Raw genomic sequence first — 24,217 nt, 5'->3', positions numbered from 1 at the left:
CCTCTCAATCACTGTGGTGGCCAGAGAAGCAGACGCCACCTCTCTCCATGCTTTAAGGAGGTTCAGGTGGTAAATCTGTGTTGCTCCTCCCCTATCAGAACGCACCACCTCATAATCTACGTCCCCCACTCGTCGTGTGACCACGAAGGGGCCTTGCGACTTGGCGAGTAGTTCAGAGTTAGAGGATGGGAGTAACACAAGCACCTTATCTCCCTGTGAAAATTGTCTCAGTTTTGACCCTCTGTTGTACTGGCACTGCTGACGTTCCTGAGCCTGGAGCAATTTGTCACGTGATATCTGCCCCAGTGAATGGAGTTTTGCTCGCAGGTCCATGACGTAATGAATTTAATTTTCACTTGTGCTCGGGCCCTTCCCCCAGTTTTCTTTAAACAGGTCCAAAAATAAATGTGGCTTCCTGCCAAACAGCAGTTCAAAGGGAGAAAATCCCGTGGAGGACTGGGGCACCTCCCGCACCGCAAACAACAGAGGGTCTAGCCATTTATCCCAATTATGACTATCTTTGTGATCTAACTCCTGCGCAACGCTCTTTGCAGAGATAATGTGTGTGTCTGCATGACGATGCTGCTGGGAATCTCCTCCTAGGGGCTGGGGTGGGTCGGCCCGCTGGAACGGCAGGTGGTCGGGACTCTCCCATCATACTCCGCCGGGGAAGCGAGAGGTGATCCTCCGCGAGGGCGACAGCTGCCTCGACGCTGACGGGCCGGTGGCACTGGACCCAATCCGCTGTTGACGATGGCATGCCGGCGCCAAACTGCTCCAGCGCCACCTACACAACGACGTCCTCAGTGGAGTGAATCCCCGGCTGAAGCCAGCGCCTCGCCGCATCGAGGAGCTGCTGCTCGTAGGAGAAGGGCCGGACAGTGTCCTCGTAGGGGAGGACTCTGACCCCTTTTCCGAAAACTTCCGGGGCTTGAGCCCAAGTAGCCACTCCCTAGCGTCTACTGCCGTACTTGCCATGAACTGTTATTGATCAGGTTAATCTTGCCCCCCTCCGACGTAAGCGTGAAGTCTTGGTTCTTGGTTCTTGCTGGGCAGCCGAGTGGGGTCAGCTAAGAGCCAGGTTTCGGTGCTTAGAGCCGGCTCCGCTGCGGTGGAAACAGGAAGAACCGGAGCTTAATCAGGCTCTAGCCCGGAACCGGCCCTGGAACCGGTTTGGTGAAAAAGGGGCTGTCACACCCCACGGACTCTGCAAACCGCCTAGATGTTACGCTACGTTGCAAACGCATTAGGCACACCCAAGTGGGGACACACACATGTGATTGGCTTAAAATGAAGCAGACATCTGATTGGCCGAAGACACTCGCCTCTTAAAAAAATGTATGTGTGAATCTAGTGGCATCAGGGGAGTCTCAAAATTCCACACACAAATGCTGTCATGGTTTTGGATTTATGTTTTCATTTTCCACCTTAATTTTGAAATGTTTTCCTCCTTGTGTCTTGTCTGATCCTACTCCCTGTGTTTGCCTTCCTGTCGTTAGTTTCCCTCCTGTGTCTGATTGTGCCTCATTGTGTTCACCTGTTGCCCTTGTGTTTCTGCCTCCTGCCAGCGGTGTCTTGTCCTGTGATTACCCTTCTGTGTATTTAGTCTTGTCTTCCCTTGTGCTCCATGTCTGTTCGTCATCATTTCATGTCCCTGCTACCTGTCGTCTATGCTTGTCCATGTCTCCTGCCTGTTCCCGTCTGTAAGTTTGTTCCTGTCTGTCGTGCTCCTCGGTTTTGTTTCTGTTCATTAGTTTCTTGTTTTTTCATGCCTTCTGCTTTTTATAATAAAGCTCGCTTTTTGTTAACAAACCTTTTTTTTTTTTTTTAACTGCACTTGGGTCCTATTTTCCCCAAACCTGACAGTACGAACAGACCAGTATGGACCCAGCAGTTTTTTCATTTAGCCAAGAGCTTTATGAGCTTAAATACAATCTGGAGTGTATTTTCAATGACTGGAGGAGGGCCTCATTAAGAGAGGCCAAAGAGGCTGCCCTTAACGAGGCACGCAGGGAGGTTGACAGCAGGCCCTGGCTTAGGAGCTTCTTGCCTGAGAAGCTAAGAATTTTTACTAGCAGCCCTGAGTGCCAGCCTCAAGCCTCAAACCCCTTCTTGGGATCCCGCCTTGCCTTAGGAGGTCCACGGGGCCTCCAAAAGGTCTCTAGGAGACGCAAGGCCAGGACTCCAGCCGAGGCCCCAGCAGTCATGGTTCCAGCCCCAGTTCTGGCCCCAGCAGCCATGGTTCCGGCCCCAGCAGCCATGGTCCCGACTCCAGTTTCGGCTCCAGTACTGGCTCTCCGGCCGACACCAGCTCCCCGTGTCCTGTCGGTGTACTGGCCGACTCCAGCACCTTGTCACCTATTGACTTTTCAGCCGACGCCAGCTCCCCGTATCCTGTCGGCGTACCGGCCGAGGCCAGCCCCCCGTGTCTAGTCGGCGTACCGGCCGACTCCAGCACCTCGTCTCCTGTTGGCTCTCCAGCCGACGCCAGCTCCCCGAGTCCTGTCGGCGTACCGGCCGACTCCAGCACCTTGTCTCCTGTTGGCTCTCCACCCGACGCCAGCTCCCCATGTCCTGTCGGCGTACCGACCGTCTCAAGTCACCTCTCCAGTTCCCTCTCAAGTCTCCTCTCGAGTCTCCTCTCAAGTTCCTTCTCAAGTCCCTTCTCAAGTCTCTTCTCAAGTCCCCTCTCGAGTCTTCTTTCAAGTCACTTCTCAAGTCCCCTCTCGAGTCTCTTCTCGAGTCACCTCTCAAGTCTCCTCTCGAGTTCCCTCTCGAGTCTCTTCTCGAGTCACCTCTCGAGTCTCCTCTCGAGTCCCCTCTCGAGTCCCCTCTCGAGTCCCCTCTCGAGTCCCCTCTCAAGTTCCTTTTCAGGTCCCCTCTCGAGTCTCTTCTCGAGTCCCCTCTCGAGTCTCTTCTCGAGTCTCTTCTCGAGTCCCCTCTCAAGTCTCCTCTCGAGTCTCCTCTCGAGTCCCCTCTCGAGTTCCCTCTCAAGTCTCCTCTCGAGTCTCCTCTTGAGTTCCTTCTCAAGTCCCCTTTCAAGTCACCTCTCAAGTCACCTCTTGAGTCCCCTCTCAAGTCCCTACCCAATGTCCTGGTCCGTTGGAGGTTCCGCTGGGGGTCCTGCCAACTCCATGTCCTATCCCGTTGGGGTTCCCGCCGACTACTCTTCTGCCGGGGGTCCTGCCAACCCTATGTCCTGTCCCGTTGGAGGTCCCGCCGACTACTCTCCTGCCGGGGGTCCTGCCAACCCTATGTCCTGTCCCGTTGAGGGTCTCGCCGACTACTCTTCTGCCGGGGGTCCTGCCAACCCTGTGTCCTGTCCCGTCGGGGGTCCCGACGACTGCTCCTCTGCCGGGGGTCCTGCCAACCCTATGTCCTGTGCCGTTGGAGGCCCCGCCGACTACTCTTCTGCCGGGGGTCCTGCCAACCCTATGTCCTGTGCTGTTGGAGGCGTTGCCGACGACTGTTCTGCCGGGGGTCCTGCCAACCCTATGTCCTGTGCCGTTGAAGTTCCAGCCGACACCTGTTTTGTCAGGGTTCCTGCCAACTCCATGTCCTGTGTCGTTGTGGGTTCCGCAGAGTCCTGCCAACCTAATGTCCTGTTCCGTTGGGAGTCCTGTCAACTCCGTGCCCTGACCTGTTGGGGGTCCCGCCGACACGTGATCCGCCGGGTTTCCTGCCAACACTATGTCCTGTCCTGTTTGGGGTCCCATCGACACCAGCCCTTGCTCCGTTGTGGGTCCCACTGACACTAGCCCATGTTCCGTCCAGGGTCCCGTCTACGCCTGACCCGCCAGGGTTTCCACCAGCTCCTGCCCGTCCTTGTGCCCGGCCCCCTGAGTTCCCCAGCCGCGGCCTTCGCCCTCGAGCCCGACCCCCTAAATGCTGCGGTCTTCGCCCTCGGGCCCAGCCCCCTGACTCTTCCGGCCGCTGCCTTCGCCCTCATGCCCGCCCCTGCGTTCGCCCGCTGTGGCCTTCGCCCCTTTTTTAACTCTGCCTTGCCCCCGGGCCGTCCGCCCGAGACCCCCTCCTCCAACTCTGCCTTGCCCCCGGGCCGTCCGCCTGAGACCCCCTCCTCAAACTCTGCCTTGCCCCTAGGCCGTCCGCCCGAGATTCCCACCATGATCTCTGCTTTGCCCCCGGGCTGTCCGCTCGAGTCCCTCCTCCGGACCCCCTCCACCCACCCTTCTAGAGGTTTTGGACTTTTTAGGGTTTTTTGGGACGTCTGGAATCCGTCCCTTGAGGGGGGGGTTCTGTCATGGTTTTGGATTTATGTTTTCATTTTCATTCATTCACAGGGCGACTGTGGCTGCGAGGGAGTGCGGTCGTCTTTCAACCAGAAGGTTGTGGGTTCGATCCCAGCCCATGCAGTCAACATGTCGATGTATCCTTGGGCAAGATACTTAACCCTGAGTTGCTCCCGATGGCATGGCCAACGGTGTGTGAATGTGTATGTATGTTAGGTCCTATAGAGTAAGGTACACTGCTCTGTATGAATGGGTGTGAATGGGTGAATGACATGTAGTATGTAAAGCGCTTTGAGGGGTCTTAAAGACTGGATAAAGCGCTATATAAGTACAGTCCATTTACCATTTACCATTGTTTTGAAATGTTTTCCTCCTTGTGTCTTGTCTGATCCTATTCCCTAGCCTCATCCCAATACCCCTCCTCGACTCCTCTCTTCCCCTCCTCCGGGACTTGACCCGGAAATCGATCAAGACACGCCATTTTGAAGGACGTCCCAATAGCTGAAATGCGCACGGAGGAGTCGAGGAGGGGTGAGGGAGGAGGGGTGCGGGAGGAGATGAGTGGAAAAGCGTCACATAAATGTATAAGTGCTCACAGCTCCGTGGGAATTATTATGTGCAATTCATTCAATTTTGTATTCACATCAAAACGGAACACAAAAGCAGGACCAGCATCAGACATTGAATTCCTTGACTAACAAGAGAAAGATTCATTCATTTAAATAAATATTTAACCAGAAATGGGCCGGTTCGAAGGGGTTATTCAGTTAAGCCCGATGAGAGGGGATACAGCTGTGCACATGTTATCATTAACAGACGTCGTTTTAGAGTGACGTTTGAGTGAACGAGGACATCCCAATTAATACCTGAGGACTCCTCTGTCCTCGCGTCACCTCCTCGTGTCTCTCGCTCGCATCTTACGGAGGCGGAGCTAAGATGCAAGGAAGGGACGCGAGTGAGGGAAAGGAGGAGTCGAGGAGGGGTATTGGGATGAGGCTCCTGTGTTTGCCTCCCTGTCGTTAGTTTCCCTCCTGTGTCTGATTGTGCCTCATTGTGTTCACCTGTTGCCCTTGTGTTTCTGCCTCCCCTGCCAGCTGTGTCTTGTCCTGTGATTACCCTTCTGTGTATTTAGTCGTCTTCCCCTGTGCTCCATGTCTGTTCGTCGTCATTTCATGTCCCTGCTACCTGTCGTCTATGCTTGTCCATGTCTCTTGCCTGTTCCCGTCCTATAAGTTTGTTCCTGTCTGTCGTGCTCCCCGGTTTTGTTTCTGTTCATTGGTTTCTTGTCTTTTCATGCCTTCGCCTTTTTATAATAAAGCTCGCTTTTTGTTAACAAACCCTTTTTTTTGTATTTTTTTAACTGTACTTGGGTCCTATTTTCCCCAAACCTGACAAATGCAGAAAGATTCACACTCAAATGCAGAGATTCAAACACAGAAAGCGTTTTTTATATAAATGTAACAACACTCAAATATGTTTTTGATGTAACTATTTGTGTGTGGATCAGAAATATATTTCTGAAACTTTTTTACATTTATAAAATGATAGGTTTTTGCGTGTGCATTGAAAAATATGTGTGTGGATGGAAACATTTATATATAAATCCGGAATTACATTTGTGTATCCTTGTGTGTGCATTTATTTATCTTTGAGACTGATCTGACCCCATATGATGTTCCACAATATCAGGAAGCCTTCTTTCAAATCATGCAAATATTTATTTTATGTGCTTGTTTTCTGTCTGTTAGAAGAGGTTCAGAATAACTGTCAGCTTGTTGCTCTACTAAACAGCATTCAAATCAGAGTCCTGCATCGGGTCGGGTATCCGCGGGTACCCGACGGGTGACCCGCAAAAAAGGTGATTTGCGGGTGGTATCTTTTCAAACGCTTTTTTCCGGGTTCGGTTCTGGGTAAAACAAAGATGATGCGGGTCGGGTTGCGGGTGTTGCATAATAAATATATTTAAATAATAATAATTTAGTTTAATGTTTAAATCCTCAGACCTCTCCCCCGCGGGACCGAGCATAATCATAACCTCTGCAGCGCATCTATCTGCTGCTGAGCGCGCCACATTCTGAATGGCTGAGGTGAAGCTCTCCAGCGGGGAATACAGCATTTTCAATAACTCTTCCTCAAGAGCGAAATCCAACGTCTGGGAGGCTTTTGGTGTCATCCTAGATCAGGGGTCGGCAACCCTTTAAGCCCCCCCCTCTGGCTCCCTTGAGCTTAGACAAAAATAAGAAGGAAATAAAATAAAAGTATTTGTAGAACTATTTATATTTTGTTGCATGGTTGAAAATGTTTGGTATCTTGTATTTTGAGGTGATACTGTGACACATAAATAAAAAACAAAACGGTTTTAATTAGGTCAACTAAAATATGCGTCATATCCTGCTACGGTCCCGCGCGAGCGCCTTTTCCTGCGGGTGAATAACCTGACCCCCGGCTCGATGAGCGAACTATGGATAAATCAAAGAAAAGTACCGGAGGAACACAGGAATTAAATTCTGTGTGGACAGAGTTATATGCTTTCACAGCAAACGATGCTGGTTTACCGGTATGTTTGATGTGTAGAGAGAAGTTGTCAACGGTGCTGCAGCCTTTACGTATCGAGGAACAACAAGGGAGAGGAAGACAGCTGACAATCTTCAGTCATAATTCAATGGGGTATGTAATTTATTTCAGAAAACACTTTTTGTTATATTCCATGGAATGCTCTTAACGTCCCGATAGCAATGGATATATTAAATGCTTTGACAATAAATACATACAAAAATTCATCTCTGGAAGCCGTAGCGCTGTAAAAAGCAGGGCATTTTAGCCGGTCCGGCTAAAATGATTGGATGGCCTACCTGCCTGTCAGCCTTCCATCTGTGCACAAACTTATCTCGTGGCCTCATTGATGATGCGCGTTCGTGTGTGTTGGAGGAGGGACTCTGTAAGAAAGTCTGAAGGACGAGGCATATTTTTTCCGGTTGTGTATTTTCAAATTCTAGCGCACTCGAGCTGGTTTCTCCATTCTTACCTACCCTACCTTTAACTCTTTTTAGGGTGCAGCTATATGTTTTATTTATTTCAAAGTGGGCACATTTTAATAATATTTTTTTTTCCTTCAAATGTGCAGAGGACTCCCCAAGTGCTCTGTTTAATTTATTTTAAAGTAGGCCTGTGTATTATTTTTAATTCTCCTTATAGGAGTTATTTGTTTCTTATTAGAGGTTAACAGTTTTATATAATGTAATAAATAGCCTAATACATGCAAAAAAAACGTAGTCTTTGTCTGATATAGGCCTAACAATAAATACAACTTTATTAGCTATCAAGCTATGAAATATGTTTTGCGGCTCCAGACAAAAAAATGTTTTGGAAAAAGGAGCAAAATGGCTCTTTTGGTCAAAAAGGTTGCAGACCCCTGTCCTAGATGGAGAAAATAACCAACATCCCAGGCTTTTTGAGCCAAATATGCAACTGCGTGTGTTAATAATTGCACGTTTTCACTGCTTATATATATGCGGATTCGGGTCGGGTTGCGGATCTTGTGCCGGCGGGTCGGGTCGGGTTGTGGAACTAATTGGCAATATGTGCGGGTAGCGGGGCGGGTTCGGTATTGCACGTCGCGGGTGCGGGGCGGGAGCGGGTCTTGAAAATCAGACCCGTGCAGGACTCCGATTCAAATACAGCTTTTGTCACATCCTTGTTTATGTTACAGTGTACTCTTTTTGTGAAAACAGTGTACGTAAGTAATTTTATTTTATATATGTTATATATATAAATTGTATCCCCATGTATTAGATTCCCATATTTACTTCTGTGTTTTTTCTTTATATGTGACCCGCTCTATCGAAATCAGTCGGAAGTCGCAACGGCTCATTTCAAAATAAACGTGGATTTGAGTAAAAAACTAGTTTTTCGGGGTTTTGGTGTTTTGTTTGATTTCAAATAAACAACGTCTTGGCTTTCAGAATCTGAAACTTTTATTTCCAAAATCAAACGATAAATACATGTTTGAAGCTTGTAATGGGAAGATGACAGCTCTCACGCTGCTCTTCCGCAGCGCTGCCCCCCCTCCCTCCGGCTGACATTATGAATGAAAAGCGTATAGTAATCATAAATAACACGGCAGAGTCCGTGACAGTTTATTTTCATCTGATTTCAAATAAACAAAGTCTTGGCTTTCAGAATATTAAACTTGTTTCGCCAAATTCAGATGATAAATACAACTTTGAAGCTTGTAAAGGCATAATTACAAGCGGAGAACGGAGTAACGTAACGTCACAGCTGGCATAACAACAGCCGGTGTTTCTTGTGAGGGTTTTCCCAGGGAAACCAACACAATACACACAAACGCAAAATACACAAACACACACACACACACGCTATATAAACCAACATTATTCCTTCACCCAGTAAAACGAAAATATTTTTCCTCTGTACTTTGACCATTTATTAGCCGCTAATCAGATCGATGGATTTCAGAGAAGAGCAAATCGCAAGACTGTTGAACTCCAACATTGTGAGAGGGACAGCCTCTGATGAGCAATGGGTTCAGCTGATCACTGATTACTTTTTGACGGCACCGGTTGAAGTTTCCCCGTTATCCGGCTCCGATTTAGAGTCAGACAGCCCTGACACTGACAGCAGCCCTCAGACCACGGATGCTGAAGAGGATGAGGACACCACAGAGGAGCAACCACTGCTGAACGACCCGGTGGCTGACACACTTCAGTCCGTACGGCATTATGTGAGCGAGGACAGCGCTCAAGAGATTGAGAGGGCCCGTGACTACAGGTGTAGCTGTACATTTAATGATGGAGTTCCCTGTTACACCCGTTACACCCGTTACACCCCTGAGGAGATGGTCAAGAGACGAGACCAAATGAATGAAATGACTAATGGTAAGTAACGTTATAACGTTATATTATTTAAATACCTTTGACTGTGGTAACGATGTGTGTGTGAGTATGGGTTAGTGTTAAAAACATAACAACAATTAAAATAATGCTCACATAACCACCTACAACTTAAAGTTGGCTAATACTCATTGAAAAATTATTGTGGTGAACATTTTCATAAATGTTTCAACCCTACATTTTATCCACATGGGGAGACATATTTTTTTGGCTACCCCTTAAATCACATGTGGCCCCAGCATAATTATCTAAAGATGTGCAGAGATAGGTACTTATTATTACCCTTTATAATAGATAGAATATGTGTTTATGGGAGTGTGTTTAACATAATACTATAGGCAATGTGTGGGGGGTGGGCCTGTGTGTTCTGTTACACGTTAAAGATTTAAGTTGTGTGTGATGAGTGATTGACACAACACATTATGCAATGTTATATGATTTTCCAGGTGAAAAGCATTTGGTGCTACTTGGAAAGATAAGCTCCAACATAAACCTCTCCAAAGAGACCGCTTGTGCAAAGAGAGGACACCAAAAGGAGCGGAAACAGCAGAGAACGTCCTATTTCTTAGATGGGCACAAAATCTGCCGGGAGACTTTCAAGTTTCTACATGGGTGAGTTTGATTTTGAAAAGGCTACTTCACTTTTGGTAGTGTTACTATTTTCAAATGAAGTGGTAATAAGCCATGCATGAGTTGAACTGAGTTTGACAATAACTGAATAGAAGCAGAATTTACAGCAATAGTAATACATAAATAAATAAATATATATATATATACATGCTTTTACATAATGAAAAAATACAACGACAATGTATATACTACAATGCATACATTAAAGAAAGCCATAAAAAACAATCAAAGACTGATGTTTTAAACCATTCCAGAATTTCTCAAGACAAGCTGACAGGTATCATCAAGTTCTTCAAGGAACATGGCTTGGCCCCAAGGATGAGACGTGGTGGTCGTGTGGTGACCAAAAGGGTGTTGTCCTTTGAAGACATCCAGCGAATTGTACGGTTCATTACCAACTTTGCAGATGTCTTTGCCATGCCACTTCCTGGACGGATTCCAGGGTTTAAGAGGACGGACATCAGTGTTCTACCAACAACTGAGACCAAGTCCTCTGTGTGGCGGAAATACAAGGTTCAGATGCAGGAGAAGGGTGGGTATTTTCTTATATTTTAATCTTGTTTTTTTGGTGGTTTTTTACACGAGGAAACCTCAATGGAAAACTAATGATGAGTAATCTAACAATGCTATCTTTGTCTTTAATCACCTTTCCAGGTCACCGTGCTGCTGGCAACAGCACATTTAGGAAGCTGTGGAAGGAGCTGACTCCCAGTGTCATTTTTGGGAGGCCGATGACAGACCTATGTTGGTTCTGTCAGAAAAACAACATGGCCATCTACCGCAGCTCCAACTTTCCCGACTGTGTCAAGTCAGCGAAGCTCAGGAAGCAGGAAGAACACCTCCGCACCGTGGGGGTGGAGCGTCAGGCTTACCAGGAGATGGTCGCCAGCTGTAAAGAAACAGCTAGAGAGCTGGGTGTCAAATTAGGACCCAACCAACCCTGTAGCAGAGACATCACCATCCACTACAGCTTTGACTATGCACAGCAGGTGAGGTGTGTGAATGTGATGAATGCTGTGATAATCCAGAATGTTTGCAATGTAACAATATGAATATTCACACATTTTTAGAATTAGAGTATAGATCACTCATTAGTTAATTCATCTGTTGGTCTGGTGTTACAGGTTCACTACCCCAGTGACCCTCTCCAACCCGGGCCCATTTACTTTATGGTTCCCAGGAAGTGTGGACTGTTTGGTGTCTGCTGTGAAGGTGTTCCTCAGCAGGTAAACTACCTCATAGATGAGGCTCATTGTAGCAGCAAGGGTTCCAATGCTGTCATTGCCTACCTCCACCACTTCTTCTCTCAGTATGGGCTTGGGGAGAAACATGTTCACCTGCACTGTGACAACTGCTCTGGTCAGAACAAAAACAGATACCTCCTCTGGTACCTTGCTTGGCGGTGCATGGTGGGACTCCATGAAGATATCTCCCTCAACTTTGTTATTGCTGGCCACACCAAATTTGCACCTGACTGGTGCTTTGGCCTGTTTAAGCAGCAGTTCTGCCGCACACCAGTGTCCTGCCTGAAGGACATCAGCCAGGCTGTCAGGTCCAGTACCGTCACTGGAGTCAACATCCCCCAGCTGGTTGGCAATGAGTCAGGGGAGACCTTCGTCAAAACAGACGACTGGCACAACTTCCTTGCCCCCAGCTTCAGACCGCTTCCAGGTATCAAGAGGTACCATCACCTACGCTTCACCAGTGCCGAGCCTGGAGTGGTCTACGCCAAGGAGTTTGAACGTAAAGAAGAAGAATCCTTCATGCTGCTATGCACAGGGTGCTTTACTGACCAGGAGGCACGTCCCACTGAACTGACTCCTCCTGGGCTTGATGAAAAACGGCAGTGGTATCTTTTTGAGAAGATCAGAGAGTTCTGCACTGAGGAAACCAAACACATCACCTGCCCCAAACCCTTAACACCTCATCCTTAATGAGTGAGAGTGCATAATACATCAACACTATGTCATTCTTCTATAAATGCTGTAAATATATATTTCAAATTGGTTTTAAGTACTGTTAGCTACTCTGTTGATTGTTTGCTATTTTTATATTGTGTAGTATATTTATCTGTTCTGTTGCTTGCTTCTTTCTCTAAATTAGCTTTTGTGCCAAATGATTCTAATGTTGTTAGAGGTTAACATGCAATCAGTTCATTTAAGTATTTATTCATAGTGTTTTTCATAAAAATTGTATATCGATGATTGTGCACGTGGGTATGGGTGTGCACGTGAGTACGGGCGTGCACGTGAGTACGGGTGTGCATGTGGTCTGGGTGTGCACATGGCCATGTACATGGGAATAGATGTGTGCGCATAAGCATGTGCTCAAACATGACCAAAATACATACATAAATTGATGAACGTGCACGTGAGTTCGGGAGTGTACGGGAGTGCACGTTGGTACGGCGTGCATGTGTATGTGAGTGCCTTTGTTCCATGTATTGATGTATGAAAGTGACAACAAGAGAACAGTATATTGTGTGTGTGTGTGTATGTGTGTGTGTGTGTGTGTGTTTTTGTGCAAACAGCTCTAGATGAATTCGTTTTATGGTATGGTTCATTTGAATAAATACCTAAGAAAGTACTGCAAACTTTGAAGGCCTTTTTCTCAAAATCATGGTTCGATGACATTCATTATGTAAAGTGACGTATTTTGCTTAATATTTGGAGGACAAAAACAATATTGATATCATTAGAAAGCTAAGAATCTCATCTTTCCAACAGTGTATCAAACTCAAAATGTGCTTCAGGGTCAATGTGACTGAAAATGATAGAGCAGGTCACATATGTAATAGAGCATTGCTGGTTGGGGCCTAAGAACTGACGTTTCATTGCCAATCACTGTTATTGCTGTGCACATTGCAATAAAAAAGAGTATGTAGCGGAGTTTTTCTAAATATTTCGGTCACAATGATCCACTGGCTATTTTAACACCAGCTTTGCAAATAAACTCTTTATTTTTCTGCTTCTGTCACCTTCCTGTAAACCCAGTTACTAAAAGTCAGCTCACATCCTGACATATGATATGTATACAGCTAGCATCATGGAAAAACACCTGGAAGCAAATTACGTCTAATATTGAAGGATTTGGAGCTGTAATCCATTGTGGGACACTATTCATTGTTCACCTGAATCTGGCCTAAATATAGAGCAATATTTGTATACATCTTCTTTTACGTAAAAACTAGAAGTTCCCCATTAACAGGCTAGTAGTTGAATTACCTGACCACACAATGAATCTCAATCAACCAACACAAAATAAGAAATGTAGGGTTTTTATAAAACATATTGTGGTATTTCATATCATCTTTTGCCCTATTCTGGACGGATCCGATGGTTTTATTAATGATATCTTCCAATTCCTAAATGTGGTGTTGTAGTGAAAGCTGTTATAAATAGATGGCATGGAGGGAAACTAGAGTCAGAGCAGACGGCTCGGAGGATCATATCACTCTGACCTCCTATTGTATGCTGTACAGGTAACAATTTAAGATTTAAAAACTGGTAATATGTAATATCTGATTATGGACAATGTTTCTGTTGTAAGGATTTTCACTCTCGCAGGGGTAAATGAGACAGTGAATATCAGAATGGCTATCTTTTCACTAGCTTTACTGTATTACTGTGTGATTTTGTTTCTCAATATCTCTCTCATCATGATCATCATCTTAGATGAAAACCTGCATGAACCCATGTACATCTTATTGTGCAGTTTTTGCATTAATGGAATTTATGGGACCACAGGTTTCTTCCCTAAATTCCTCTTAGATCTGCTGACTTCTTCTCAACAAATCTCATATGAAGGATGCCTTTTGCAGGCTTTTGTCATGTATTCGTTTGCTTGCTGTGATTTATCCATTTTAGCAGTCATGGCTTACGACAGATACCTGGCTATATGTCGACCACTACACTACCACTCTGTCATGTCAAAGAGGAGGCTCTCTCAGCTCATATGTTTCTCCTGGCTAACACCTTTCTGCGTTTTCTCTGTTAGTCTTCTGCTAACCTCCAGACTAAAGCTGTGTGGTTTCAAAATTCAGAAACTCTTTTGTGTAAACTGGATAATTGTTAAACTTGCATGCTCTGATGTTGACACCTCTTCCAGTGAGATTCTTTCATATACAACCATAGTAATTTATGTGTCTCATGGGTTTTTTACAATTTGGACTTATATGCATATTATAAAATCTTGTTCAAGGTCCAAAGAAGACAAGGTAAAGTTTATGCAGACATGTGTTCCTCATCTGACCTCTTTAATCACATTCCTTGTTGTAATAATATTTGATTTGATGTATATGCGTTTTGGCTCCACAGATATACGTCAAAGCCTTCAGAACTTTATTGCTATTGAATTTCTGCTGATTCCTCCTATGATTAATCCTCTAATATATGGATTCAAACTGACCAAAATACGAAACAGAATTTTAGGTTTGTTGCATTTCGAAAGAAAATAAGCCTTTCCATTCAATTTCAACTCTGATTTCTTCATATTATTATTAGTTTTAACGGGGATAATACAGATAAACATTGTTTGATAGGAATGAGTAAAACATCAGATAACGTTTATACATAGTGCATCTAATCAAAGCTAATATGGTGCCCCTTCTCCTGGTTGTGTAATTACATTTAATGTAATAATGACTCAATTTCTCAATATATGCTTACTAACAAAATTGTAAATATTCAATTTTGCTCACTTTATTTGTATGTATTGTAACATGAATGATTTGTGATTCTTCTGCTCTTATTTGTAATGCAATTATGTTTTGTGAGCCAGAAATGTGCTCTACAGCATCACACAAATAATATATTTTAATTTTTGACCGCACAAGTTCTTATGTAATAATATCGCATTGAAGCACATTTCTGTCTTTTGCTGAATGAGGTAACACAATGGTGATTGATGATATTGCCCATTGATGAAGGCCCTTTTTAGTTTGCAGTATTACTGACTGTTTTTGTGACCACCTCGTTGGAGGACTTAGCCCTTACATCTGAATATTTAGAGTTCATATTTCAATTAATGCAAATAGCCCAGTAAAGCTACACCTTAAACATTTATGTGCAACCTCTGAACAAAACATCCAGATTGCTCTTAACCTGTTCTACATGTATATATCTCTATACAGTACATGCTATACTTTGTGTCCTTTTCAAACCTTTAAACTGCATGGCCTGTTTTTGCTCCGATGTATTTCTGTAACACTTTGGTCAGGGACTTCAGATGAAAAATGCAGTTTGGCTTATTCTGGCATTTTATATACAATGTGTGATTATACATTTGCAGTGTACCTTCAAAAATTAGCTAAACTAAATTATTCATTTAGTGTAATCTGACCGTTTCTTAGGATGTAAGAAGATTCAGATCTTGGTTGATATAAATAACTTGTGAATTCATTGAAATGTTCTTTACACAATACTGTAGCTGAGTACAGATACAAATGAGGAAATATTTGTCCGTTTGTCAAAACTCATCTCCACTGATAGTGACTCACTTTCTGTCAGTGTCTCGGGTCATCCTCCCCTGCTGGGGCCAGGCTCCTCATCAGTAAGCTGCCCAGAAAAGCCCCAGCTGCAGCCCCGACAGCTGACTTGGGACCTGTGTTCACCCTAGAGGAGCCGGCCAGGGCCCCGACTGCAACTCCCAGCGCAGCCGCTCCGGCCCTCAGCCACGATGGAGTCAAGTCAGCCTGAAGCTGCAACACTTGGTTATCTTCGTCTCTCTATGGACCCAGAATCACAATCACTGTATCAAATAAACCATGCCACCATCCCCACATTCAGCAAATCCAGTGCATGGTGTCTGGAAGTACAACTTGGCAATAGTCATTAAATATCAAAATGTTTTTAACCAAATAAAGTAACATTGAAATTGTCATGATATTGTATGGTTGGCCATTGATATTTGCACAATGAACATTTTGATAATTGATGTCATATCAACTAACAGGGGGGCAAAGGCTAACAATAGAAAAAGCTAGTCAATTTAGAAAACAACATTACTTTACTGTTATGCAGCATGCAAAACCATGTACAAATCAACACTTCAGTGCGGAGCCCTGAATGGTTCATAGAGAGAAAAATAAATAAAAAGAGGCCACGTTTTATTAATTAGTGCGCACGAGATGTAATTTGTGGCCTTAATTTAAATAAAAAGAGGCCACGCTTTATTAATTTGTGTGCACGATATACTTTCTCGTTCGCACTTTCTTATGGTTAGACACATCGAACTGTCCGATTATTACACCATATTATTAGTTTTATGAATTTGATGTCCGTTCGCCAGAGCGTGTGTGTGTGTGTATGTGTATGCTTGTGTGTGTGTCTTTGTGTGTGTGTGTGTGTGTGTGTGTGTGTGTGTGTGTGTGTGTGTGCGTGTGCGTGTGTGTGTGTGTGTGTGTGTGTGTGTGTGGGCATTTGTTTTCAGAAGATATTATGATAGTGGCGTTCGTTCTGGTGCACCCCGACAGCATTTAGCACTAGCCTAGCCAGATGCGTGTAAATTACTGGTCATGGTCATTTGAAAACAAATGCCGGTGTCGAACACACACATACACCGAACACACAAACACACCATGTAGCATTTCACGTTTCCATAGCAACAACAACTTCCTGTGAACAGCGTAAACTCGCTTTCAAAATAAAAGCATCTAAATAAAACAGAAAGTTAACCTAAATTACATTTAAGACATATACAACTGCAACGAAAGTAACAAAAACAATGTCATATCCTTTTCAGTTTCACAGAACACAAATTGGGTTATTTACACATCATGCACCCTGGTGACCGGACATTTCATTCATAAAATTAGTAATAGGGGGAATAATCGGGTAGTTCGATGTGTGTGTGTGTGTGTGTGTGTGTGTGTGTGTGTGTGTGTGTGTGTGTGTGTTGTGTGTGTGTGTGTGTGTGTGTTTGTGTGTGTGTGTGTGTGTGTGTGTGTGTGTGTGGCTAAAACGTAGCAGCCTCGATCTCTATTCAGCTGTTCTGAAGGTAAACACAGTGAAGGCGCTGCGTAAAAGACACAGCTCTCTGATCGCAGATAGCAGATACTGTGAGAGTCGCAGACATTAATTCATAGATCAAGGCAGACTCTCCTGTTTTTCGAGTCCGGTGCTTAAACAAATAGCTCTACACCTCTGGCCGAAATGTCCCTAAAATGAAGTCCGAGTTTTAAATATATCTCAAATAATTTATGCACTGTCATTTCCCCACATAAACATAACTCTCGTGCGCACGAAAAAGTATCTTGTGTGAACGAGAAAGTATATTGTGCACACGTATTAATAAAACGTAGTCTTGTTTTATTTAAATTGAGGCCACGAATTGCATCTTGTGTGCACAAATGAATAAAACGTGGCCTTGTTTTATTTATTTTTCTCTCTATGAACCCTCCAGGGCTCCGTACTTCAGATATAGAATCTATAATAAATAAATAACATACATAAATAAATAATATCAATATATTACCTTACAGCTGATTAAAATGTATACTTATTATTATTTTGTGAGTTTTCTGGCTGTATTGGGACAACTGATTATTGATTTTGTATATTTAAGGCTCTGGTATTTTCAGTTTTTAACAGTTTTAACTTAATTTTACGATTGTAAATAAAGATATTCAAGATCTGCAGAGCTTGTATCATGAGTCGTGACATTCGTTGTATACATTCACACTCCCCAGAGGAGACGTCTCTGTGATGTGCAGTGGGAGGAAAATCCAGATCAAACTAGAATGATTGGCAGGACTCCAGTGGGGGGGGGAGGGGCAGTATGTGTTTACATCAGTGGTGCTCTCGGTGATGGACTGTGTCCCTCAGGTTGATTATTTCATATTAAAATGCAGGCCTTATAATCTGCCCACAGTATTCCCCATTGTTTTTGCATTGCTGCTATTTACATTCCCCCTTATTACATTTTTTTTTAAATCACACTCATGTTTTTATCTGGTCTTGTTTTTCGAGATAGACAGACAACAGTAGACAACCCTGCACTTTGTTACAAAACTCTGTTGGAGAATGAAAATACATGATCCTTTAAAACAACTAACGTCTGCAGTTGAAAAATTGCAATTTGGCTTTGTGACATTACTTTAGAGACATTTTATAGCGTTTTCTTATGTTGCTCCCTGGTAGACCACCACACACAGAAACTGGAAGATGCCTGATCAAAAACATGTCTGTAAATGTAAAAAATCTGCAGTAGGCCTAAACCCTCCTGCAATTTCATGTTTATATTTACCTTTTTTTTTCTCAGTTTATTTACAATTGGCATACAGTACCAGCTACCTCTTCAGTTCAATATGGTCACTTTTATCCTAAAAACAAATATACTGCTACTTTTTTACCATGTTGTACTTATCTGCTTTTTTGTTCATGTTTTTTTACTTCTTTTGTTATTAATAACGTGTGCTACTTAATAATTGTTTTAAATGTAAGTCTTATCTCCTCACTTCACCTGCACTATTTGCTGTTGTAATAATTTCCATGTCCCCGTTACTGAACAAATAAAGGATTTCTGATTCTGATTAATAATTATTTTGCAAAAATGTGAAAATCAGACCGCTTTTTTTTGTACCTTCTCAGGCGGCATGGTGTCTTTTTTTCAGCTCTTCCAGACTGTTGTGTTCTCCTTCTGTAACATAAAGAGTTGGATGAAATGTACTTACATAACCACATCAGTATGCGCATTATTTCACAATCTGTGCTGTGAATAAGGTTGTACTCACTGGGTTTATCAGTGTCTCCGTGAGGGCTCAATGGCATCGTGTACGTCCTTTTCTGTTGTGGACCAAGCTCATTAAGTGACTTGAGATCCGTCATTGTTTGCCTGTGGTGGTTCCTGTTGTTAAAGTGCTCAGTTTTAGGCTCATATGTTCTGTCTGTAGTTTCTTTTATCTGATAGTGTCTCTGCATCCCTTCAAGTGTGGCCTTCAACACCTCCTTTGTGTTTTCATTGTCTTTCTGCAGCTGTTCAATTTTCTCTTCAAGCTCTTTCGCTTGTCTTTTGTGATTCCTCATCATTTGATTCAACTCTTGATCTTTCTCCTCACAGTTTTTCTTAAAGGCTGCTGTCTCTTGCTCGTGTTCCTTCACTCTTTCCTGAAGCGTTTTGTTTTCTACCTCACTCTTTTGCTTTGTAACTTCAGTCACATCATCATTTGCAACACATCTTTCACTAAGGCTTGTTATGGTTCTGTCTTTCCCCAAGATGACTTGTTTGAGCTGGATGTTCTCCCTCTCAGCCTCCACTACTATTCTGCCAATCTCTTCTTCATACTCTTTATTTTTCCTCTCTTCCGAGTCCCTCGCTGCTTTCAGAGCTTCTATCTTCTCATCTCTCTTATCTTTGGCAGTTTTAATCATCTCCTCTACTATCCTCTCCTTCTCTTCCAATGTTTGCCTCAGCATATCGCTTTCCCTTCTTTCCCTCTTAAGCTGCCTGGCTTTCTTTTTGGAGCTTTGAAGCAGCTTCCTGTTGCTTTCTTTGAGTTGTATAACACTGAGCAGCAAGTGTTAATGTTTATTCCCCACTTCTGTTTCCTCAATCTTCGCCAGCAGTTCTCGAACCTGAATGTCTTCAACCTTGTTTGAGTTATTGAAAACGTGATATCTATTCCCACATTTGTCCACCAACCACTGGAGGGCAGGCCATCTCTCAATGTGCTCCTCGATGGATGTGGCCTCCACCAGAATGACTTGCTTCTCGTGAACATAACCCCTTCTCTCTGTGCACCGTGGTAATGGATGTTCAGCAGCAAATAATTTCTCTCCAAGAATGGTGTTTCCAGCCGAGCTCTTCCCAACCTGCTTCAGTCCCACGATAAGAACTCGTAGTGTTGAAAACGGGGGAGACTCTCCTGGGTTTAAATACAAAAATGCAGGATTAAGGCAACAATAGAATCTTAAAGGGATCTCATGTTTGCATTCAGTTTGAAAAAGTTGCATTGACAAAGGCAGGTGTGGGGTACCCTAACTCCTTAAAAATATTGAAAGCTTTGATCCAAATTGAACTATGCATACAATTCTGTAAATGTAACGTTTTCTGGATAAAGAACAACACTTCAGACTGCTAAACCCTAAGAAACACAAATATCTACATTTTTCAAATCCTCCATCTGCAAAATCTGTTGTTCTCTCTCCATTCAGCTTGTATGACAGTGCTGTAGTTTGTGGTATAAACCATGGAACCAGGAAAAACTACTTCATGCTGAAGATTACTACTTCAGCATGTATTTCTCAGGGTATCCAAGTCACATGCTCTAGAGGCCGCACCAAAACACAACTTTCTAAACCTGTAGTAAACTGAAAAACAGAAACTTTTTCTTTATGTTATTTAATTAATATTATTGGTTTCAACTAACCTAATACAGTTATACATCTGTTGAAATTGGGCAATATAAAACAAAATTAACTTAAAATAAAAGATATTGCTGTATTAAGTGATGCTCACCCATCAGAGATCTGATATTGTTTCTGGCCGTCTTCACATTCATTCGCCTCTGAATGGCCCTCTCTTCTAACTCGTTCCTTCCCTTTCCAGTTATTTTCAAGACTTCCTCATTTGAAGACACATAACCAACCCCCCCCCCCTCCTTTATGTTTCCTGCAACCATTGCATCAATCTTCTCCCAAAGTTCCCCAAGCTGAGCATTATCCTCTTCTCCCCAAACACTTGTGTCTAAAAGGTGGTATCTGCGTCCACACCTCTCCAGAGCGGCTTTGAGAAAGCCTGAGCTTTGAGTATTCCTCTACAGTCGTCCCCCTCAGCTTCTCACATCTGGTGAATATCACTATCGTGTTTCTCCACACTCTGTCATGAAGCAGCTCCAGAGGTCCCTCCACTGTCCACTCCCGGCCTCTGTGAGGGCTGATGGGTATTACCATGAGGAAGGCCTGAGGTCCTGGGTTGCACACGGCCATGCACGCTGCCATGTTGTCCTTCACTAGGCCGGGGTCTCGGACAGAGTAGTCGATCCACCTCTCGGGGCTGTTGACAACAATAACCGCACGGCCATCGTCCAGAACACCCTGTCTTCTGACACACATCTTCACGTCTCTGCTGATATCAAACATCTGTCGGCCGAGGATGGTGTTTCCTGTCAAACTCTTTTCCAGCCAGTCTTGCCCCAGGAGGACAATCCTGAGCTCCTGAAGACTATGTTTGTCCCCTGGAATGAGACAGCATTATTCGGCAGCAGTGCACATGTCATTGTATTATAATCCATCTATGATGCAGACAGTACTAATGCTTGATTAAGTCCACATTAATTACATACAAATGTATAATGATATTTAAGGATTCAAAAGTATCCCAAGAAGTTTGAAACAAATTGAAAGTTCATTGTGGACATTCTACACACCAGTTAATGATAAACAAACTGTGGTGGGATTTAAAGCTCCAGAATCTACCTCTTTGAATGTGTTGTGAAAACGCTCTAAGCACTCAGAAAAAAAAAATGTTGAGCAAGACAGGTGCTGAGGAGGCTTTTTAAGATTTAGAATCTGTGTTCTTGTTCTATATGGGCCATTCTATCGAATTGATGCAAAGTCAGGTTGGAACAGTTTTGTATGTTTTTTTCCCAAAACTTTTTCCATTTATATTTTGTACCATATCTAAATTACACATACCGTAAAGTTCTAGTAAAAGAACCGTACATTTTTATATAGTATTTTCAGACTGTATTGGAATGCTCTTCCTCTACCAAAAATGGTCACTACCGAAACATAGTACATACACAGTAGTCAAAAAGTATTATATTAACCTGTTAAGATTGTTTTACCTTCCCTTATCTAAATAGTATTTTAACAAATATTTCTTGAGGGTTTTCACAATTAAATCAATGCAATTTAATTTTTAATCAAATTTCAAAGTTCAATTTATACAATTCATAAAAATCTCAATGCAATTTTTCTTTGTAAAATGCATAATACTGATCATATTGATTCCAGAGTTGATGATTGTTGAAATTGAACATACATTAAACCGATCAGTATCATATCATTTTATTTGATAAGTCAATATACTTAATTTCTTACAAAACATCCAGTGTTTCGGTAGTGACCACAGTATTTTGTTCTCAAGGTTGTATCATATTCGCTCAACCTTATTGCTTAATCTTAACTCATAACGTGCCTCATGTTGAAGTGTGAATGTTTGAAGCTACTGACCCAGAATCAGCACTTTAGTAACAGGCTGAAATAGAGGGGGATGAGGCTAGAACGCATGATCTGTTTGGTATTTTGTGCAAAACACTTCATAGACATGTTTTTTTATATATCTGAGACCTATAGTATATGCCTACACATAGTATAATAAGAGACCTTTAAAGTAACACACTGATTTTCAGACTTTAAAACACATTTATTTCAAAACTATGGGATTTACCTGCTTACCATTCCATTTTGTCACTACCGAAACGATCATGTAAATTACTGAAACGTAACCATATATTTCGGTAGTGACGATAGCTCAAATTGAGCATAACTAAATAATGCTAGCAAGTACATGGCTAGCATACACGTTTTTGAAGAGGTTTGCATACATAAAAAACCTAATACTTTGCATAAAACTCAGAAAAAGTTTACTTAATTGAAGATAATATGTGTTCGGTAGTGACAATTCTTAAGGTTACACGCCGATTTTCAGATTTTGGAACAGATTTATATCAAAAGTATGGGATATAGCTACTTGCCATTCAGCCATGAGGGACAGGGATGCAATACCAATGCCTTGTCAAAAGTGCAGGGGTGTGGCTAAAAACCAGGCTCAGCCATTGGACTAAAACCCCTTGTGTTTCGGTAGTGACATGAAAACTGGGGACATGATTTTTTGAGTATAGTTTTTTTATTAAAAAATTAAAACCACAATAAATATAAATATCCCAACTTCTGTTTGAATGTAATCATAAAGATCTTCTAAATACACCATTCAACAAAATAAAATAAAATGTTTTAAGTGTTATTTACAGAACATGAAATGTAGATGTCAGGGTTGGGGACAGCTACTTCCCAATAGAAAGTACGATGTTTCTGTATATATTAAGCTTGTCACCATATAATTGAATGCCTTATGTTTAAATAGAACATAAAATATTCTTAGTAAATATCTATGTCTGAATACTTAATTGTTTTTTGTTAAATTGTTTTTTGTTCTTGTGGGACCACACTTTGCATCAATTCGGTAGAATGCCCCATGTACGATAAACTTAAGGTCATATAACTAATATAACTGTCAAAAAGACACAATGTTATTCACACTCAATTAAGTGTTAAATATAATATCAGATTGAACAGCATACCTTTCTTGGACTGTGCTCGGCAGCTCACTGCAGCCCCTTCTTCCATCTTTTATTTAGTCAAATACACCACATTGCGGTCCTCAGTGTTTACCTCTGGTTTAATGTTTGACTCGGCAAACATCCAAAGTCAAAGTCCTGCCAACCCTACCAGTCATTTGAGACTGGAGAGATATATCAGTATCAGATGTAATTATTACAAACCGCAAACACATTTCGAACAGTGTAATTACACTAAGTCGCCACTATATTAAATGGCATTTTCTGAGTTAAGTGTGTCTTTACTGTTCCATTTAATTGCCCAGTTTTTTATTTGTTTGAATCCCTGAACTCAGCTGGCCTTTGTTAGAGACAGGCCCTTTGTTTGGGACAGGCCCTTTAATTATCTAAGCACAAAACTCTAGCTCGAAATAGGTAGCCTACTATAATTATTAAAATACTTTAGTTTTTACCTGTGCTTTTCTCACAGATCTTAGTTTTTTGTATTTTTGTGCACCAATCAATTTCTGAAGACTTGAAATATTTCGGAATATTCTGATTTAAGAATAAAGATAAGCAGCATTTTATACATTACACTTTTAAGGAACAAGAACAACTTTTTTGTATTCCAAACTTAGCTTTGGTCTGTGTCTAGTCATGAATACATAATGTTGTACAGAAAAACAACTTACAACTAACTTCTCAGGGGGCTTTAATGAAAGCAAGTGAGGATATTTATGCAGCAAGTAGGCCTCAAGAGTAAAAGAATCACACTTTCGAGGTTTCCTTAGAACACCTTTTTATTCAGATTCAGAGTTAATGCCACAGCTGCTGTGGTGTCAGTCTGTAAAAGAGTCCCTGAGTCAGAAGTAACTCAGTTCAGTGACTTTGCAATAGTGCACATCATGCAAAAATTGACTGACTACTGTAAGAAACCATAACTAATTACAAAGTTGTAAAAACGCTTCATAAGCATCATCTGTGACTCCAGCCTTCTGTCTGTAGCTTTAATTAGAAAGAGGCATTGCTGAAGGCTTTCACAGCTCCAAACCTGAAGGGTGAGCCAGTCTGGGCTCTAACATCTGCAGACCCCCTTCCCAAACTGCAGGACCCCTTCCCAAACTGCAGGACCCCTTCCCAAACTGCAG

General features: G+C 42.7%; 3 protein-coding genes across 3 annotated transcripts in view; 2 read left to right on the top strand and 1 right to left on the bottom strand.

Moving 5' to 3' along the window:
* Positions 1-14,272, top strand: part of LOC307027925 (olfactory receptor 4B13-like) — a gene marked incomplete at its 5' end in the record, with an annotated part of 66,331 nt that extends 52,059 nt beyond the window's left edge. Inside the window, one exon of the mRNA XM_079662619.1 lies at positions 13,611-14,272. Within this exon, the coding sequence (XP_079518745.1) occupies positions 13,611-14,246 (636 nt within the window). The 3' untranslated portion in view covers positions 14,247-14,272. The remainder of the gene's footprint in view (positions 1-13,610) is intronic.
* On the top strand, positions 9,477-12,530 carry LOC307030113 (uncharacterized protein). The gene is made up of 4 exons (XM_079666341.1): positions 9,477-9,772; positions 10,045-10,322; positions 10,445-10,779; positions 10,915-12,530. The coding sequence occupies exons 1-4, from the start codon at positions 9,588-9,590 to the stop codon at positions 11,722-11,724; spliced, it is 1,608 nt and encodes a 535-aa protein (XP_079522467.1). The 5' UTR covers positions 9,477-9,587; the 3' UTR covers positions 11,725-12,530.
* An 84-nt stretch (positions 14,273-14,356) lies between the features above and the next one.
* Positions 14,357-22,234, bottom strand: LOC307030117 (GTPase IMAP family member 4-like). The gene is made up of 5 exons (XM_079666345.1): positions 22,189-22,234; positions 20,246-20,963; positions 18,522-19,652; positions 18,371-18,427; positions 14,357-15,515 (listed from the first exon to the last, which is right to left on the bottom strand). The coding sequence occupies exons 1-2, from the start codon at positions 22,217-22,219 to the stop codon at positions 20,446-20,448; spliced, it is 549 nt and encodes a 182-aa protein (XP_079522471.1). The 5' UTR covers positions 22,220-22,234; the 3' UTR covers positions 14,357-15,515; positions 18,371-18,427; positions 18,522-19,652; positions 20,246-20,445.
* Positions 22,235-24,217: the final 1,983 nt, after the last annotated feature.

Source organism: Notothenia rossii (assembly GCF_949606895.1).
Source record: "Notothenia rossii genome assembly, chromosome: 2".
NCBI lineage: Eukaryota > Metazoa > Chordata > Actinopteri > Perciformes > Nototheniidae > Notothenia > Notothenia rossii.
This window is presented reverse-complemented; position numbering and strand designations above follow the sequence as displayed.

What these genes read in the sequence shown, in the direction of transcription:
- LOC307030113 (XM_079666341.1), top strand. Translation starts at nt 9,588, where the DNA reads ATGTTATATGATTTTCCAGGTGAAAAGCATTTGGTGCTACTTGGAAAG. An exon ending in ACTTTCAAGTTTCTACATGG is followed by an intron (nt 9,773 to 10,044) that starts GTGAGTTTGATT and finishes AAACCATTCCAG; the next exon opens with AATTTCTCAAGACAAGCTGA. An exon ending in GGTTCAGATGCAGGAGAAGG is followed by an intron (nt 10,323 to 10,444) that starts GTGGGTATTTTC and finishes TCACCTTTCCAG; the next exon opens with GTCACCGTGCTGCTGGCAAC.
- LOC307030117 (XM_079666345.1), bottom strand. Translation starts at nt 22,219, where the DNA reads ATGATCGTTTCGGTAGTGACAAAATGGAATG. An exon ending in GGTAGTGACAAAATGGAATG is followed by an intron (nt 20,964 to 22,188) that starts GTAAGCAGGTAA and finishes GTCTCATTCCAG; the next exon opens with GGGACAAACATAGTCTTCAG.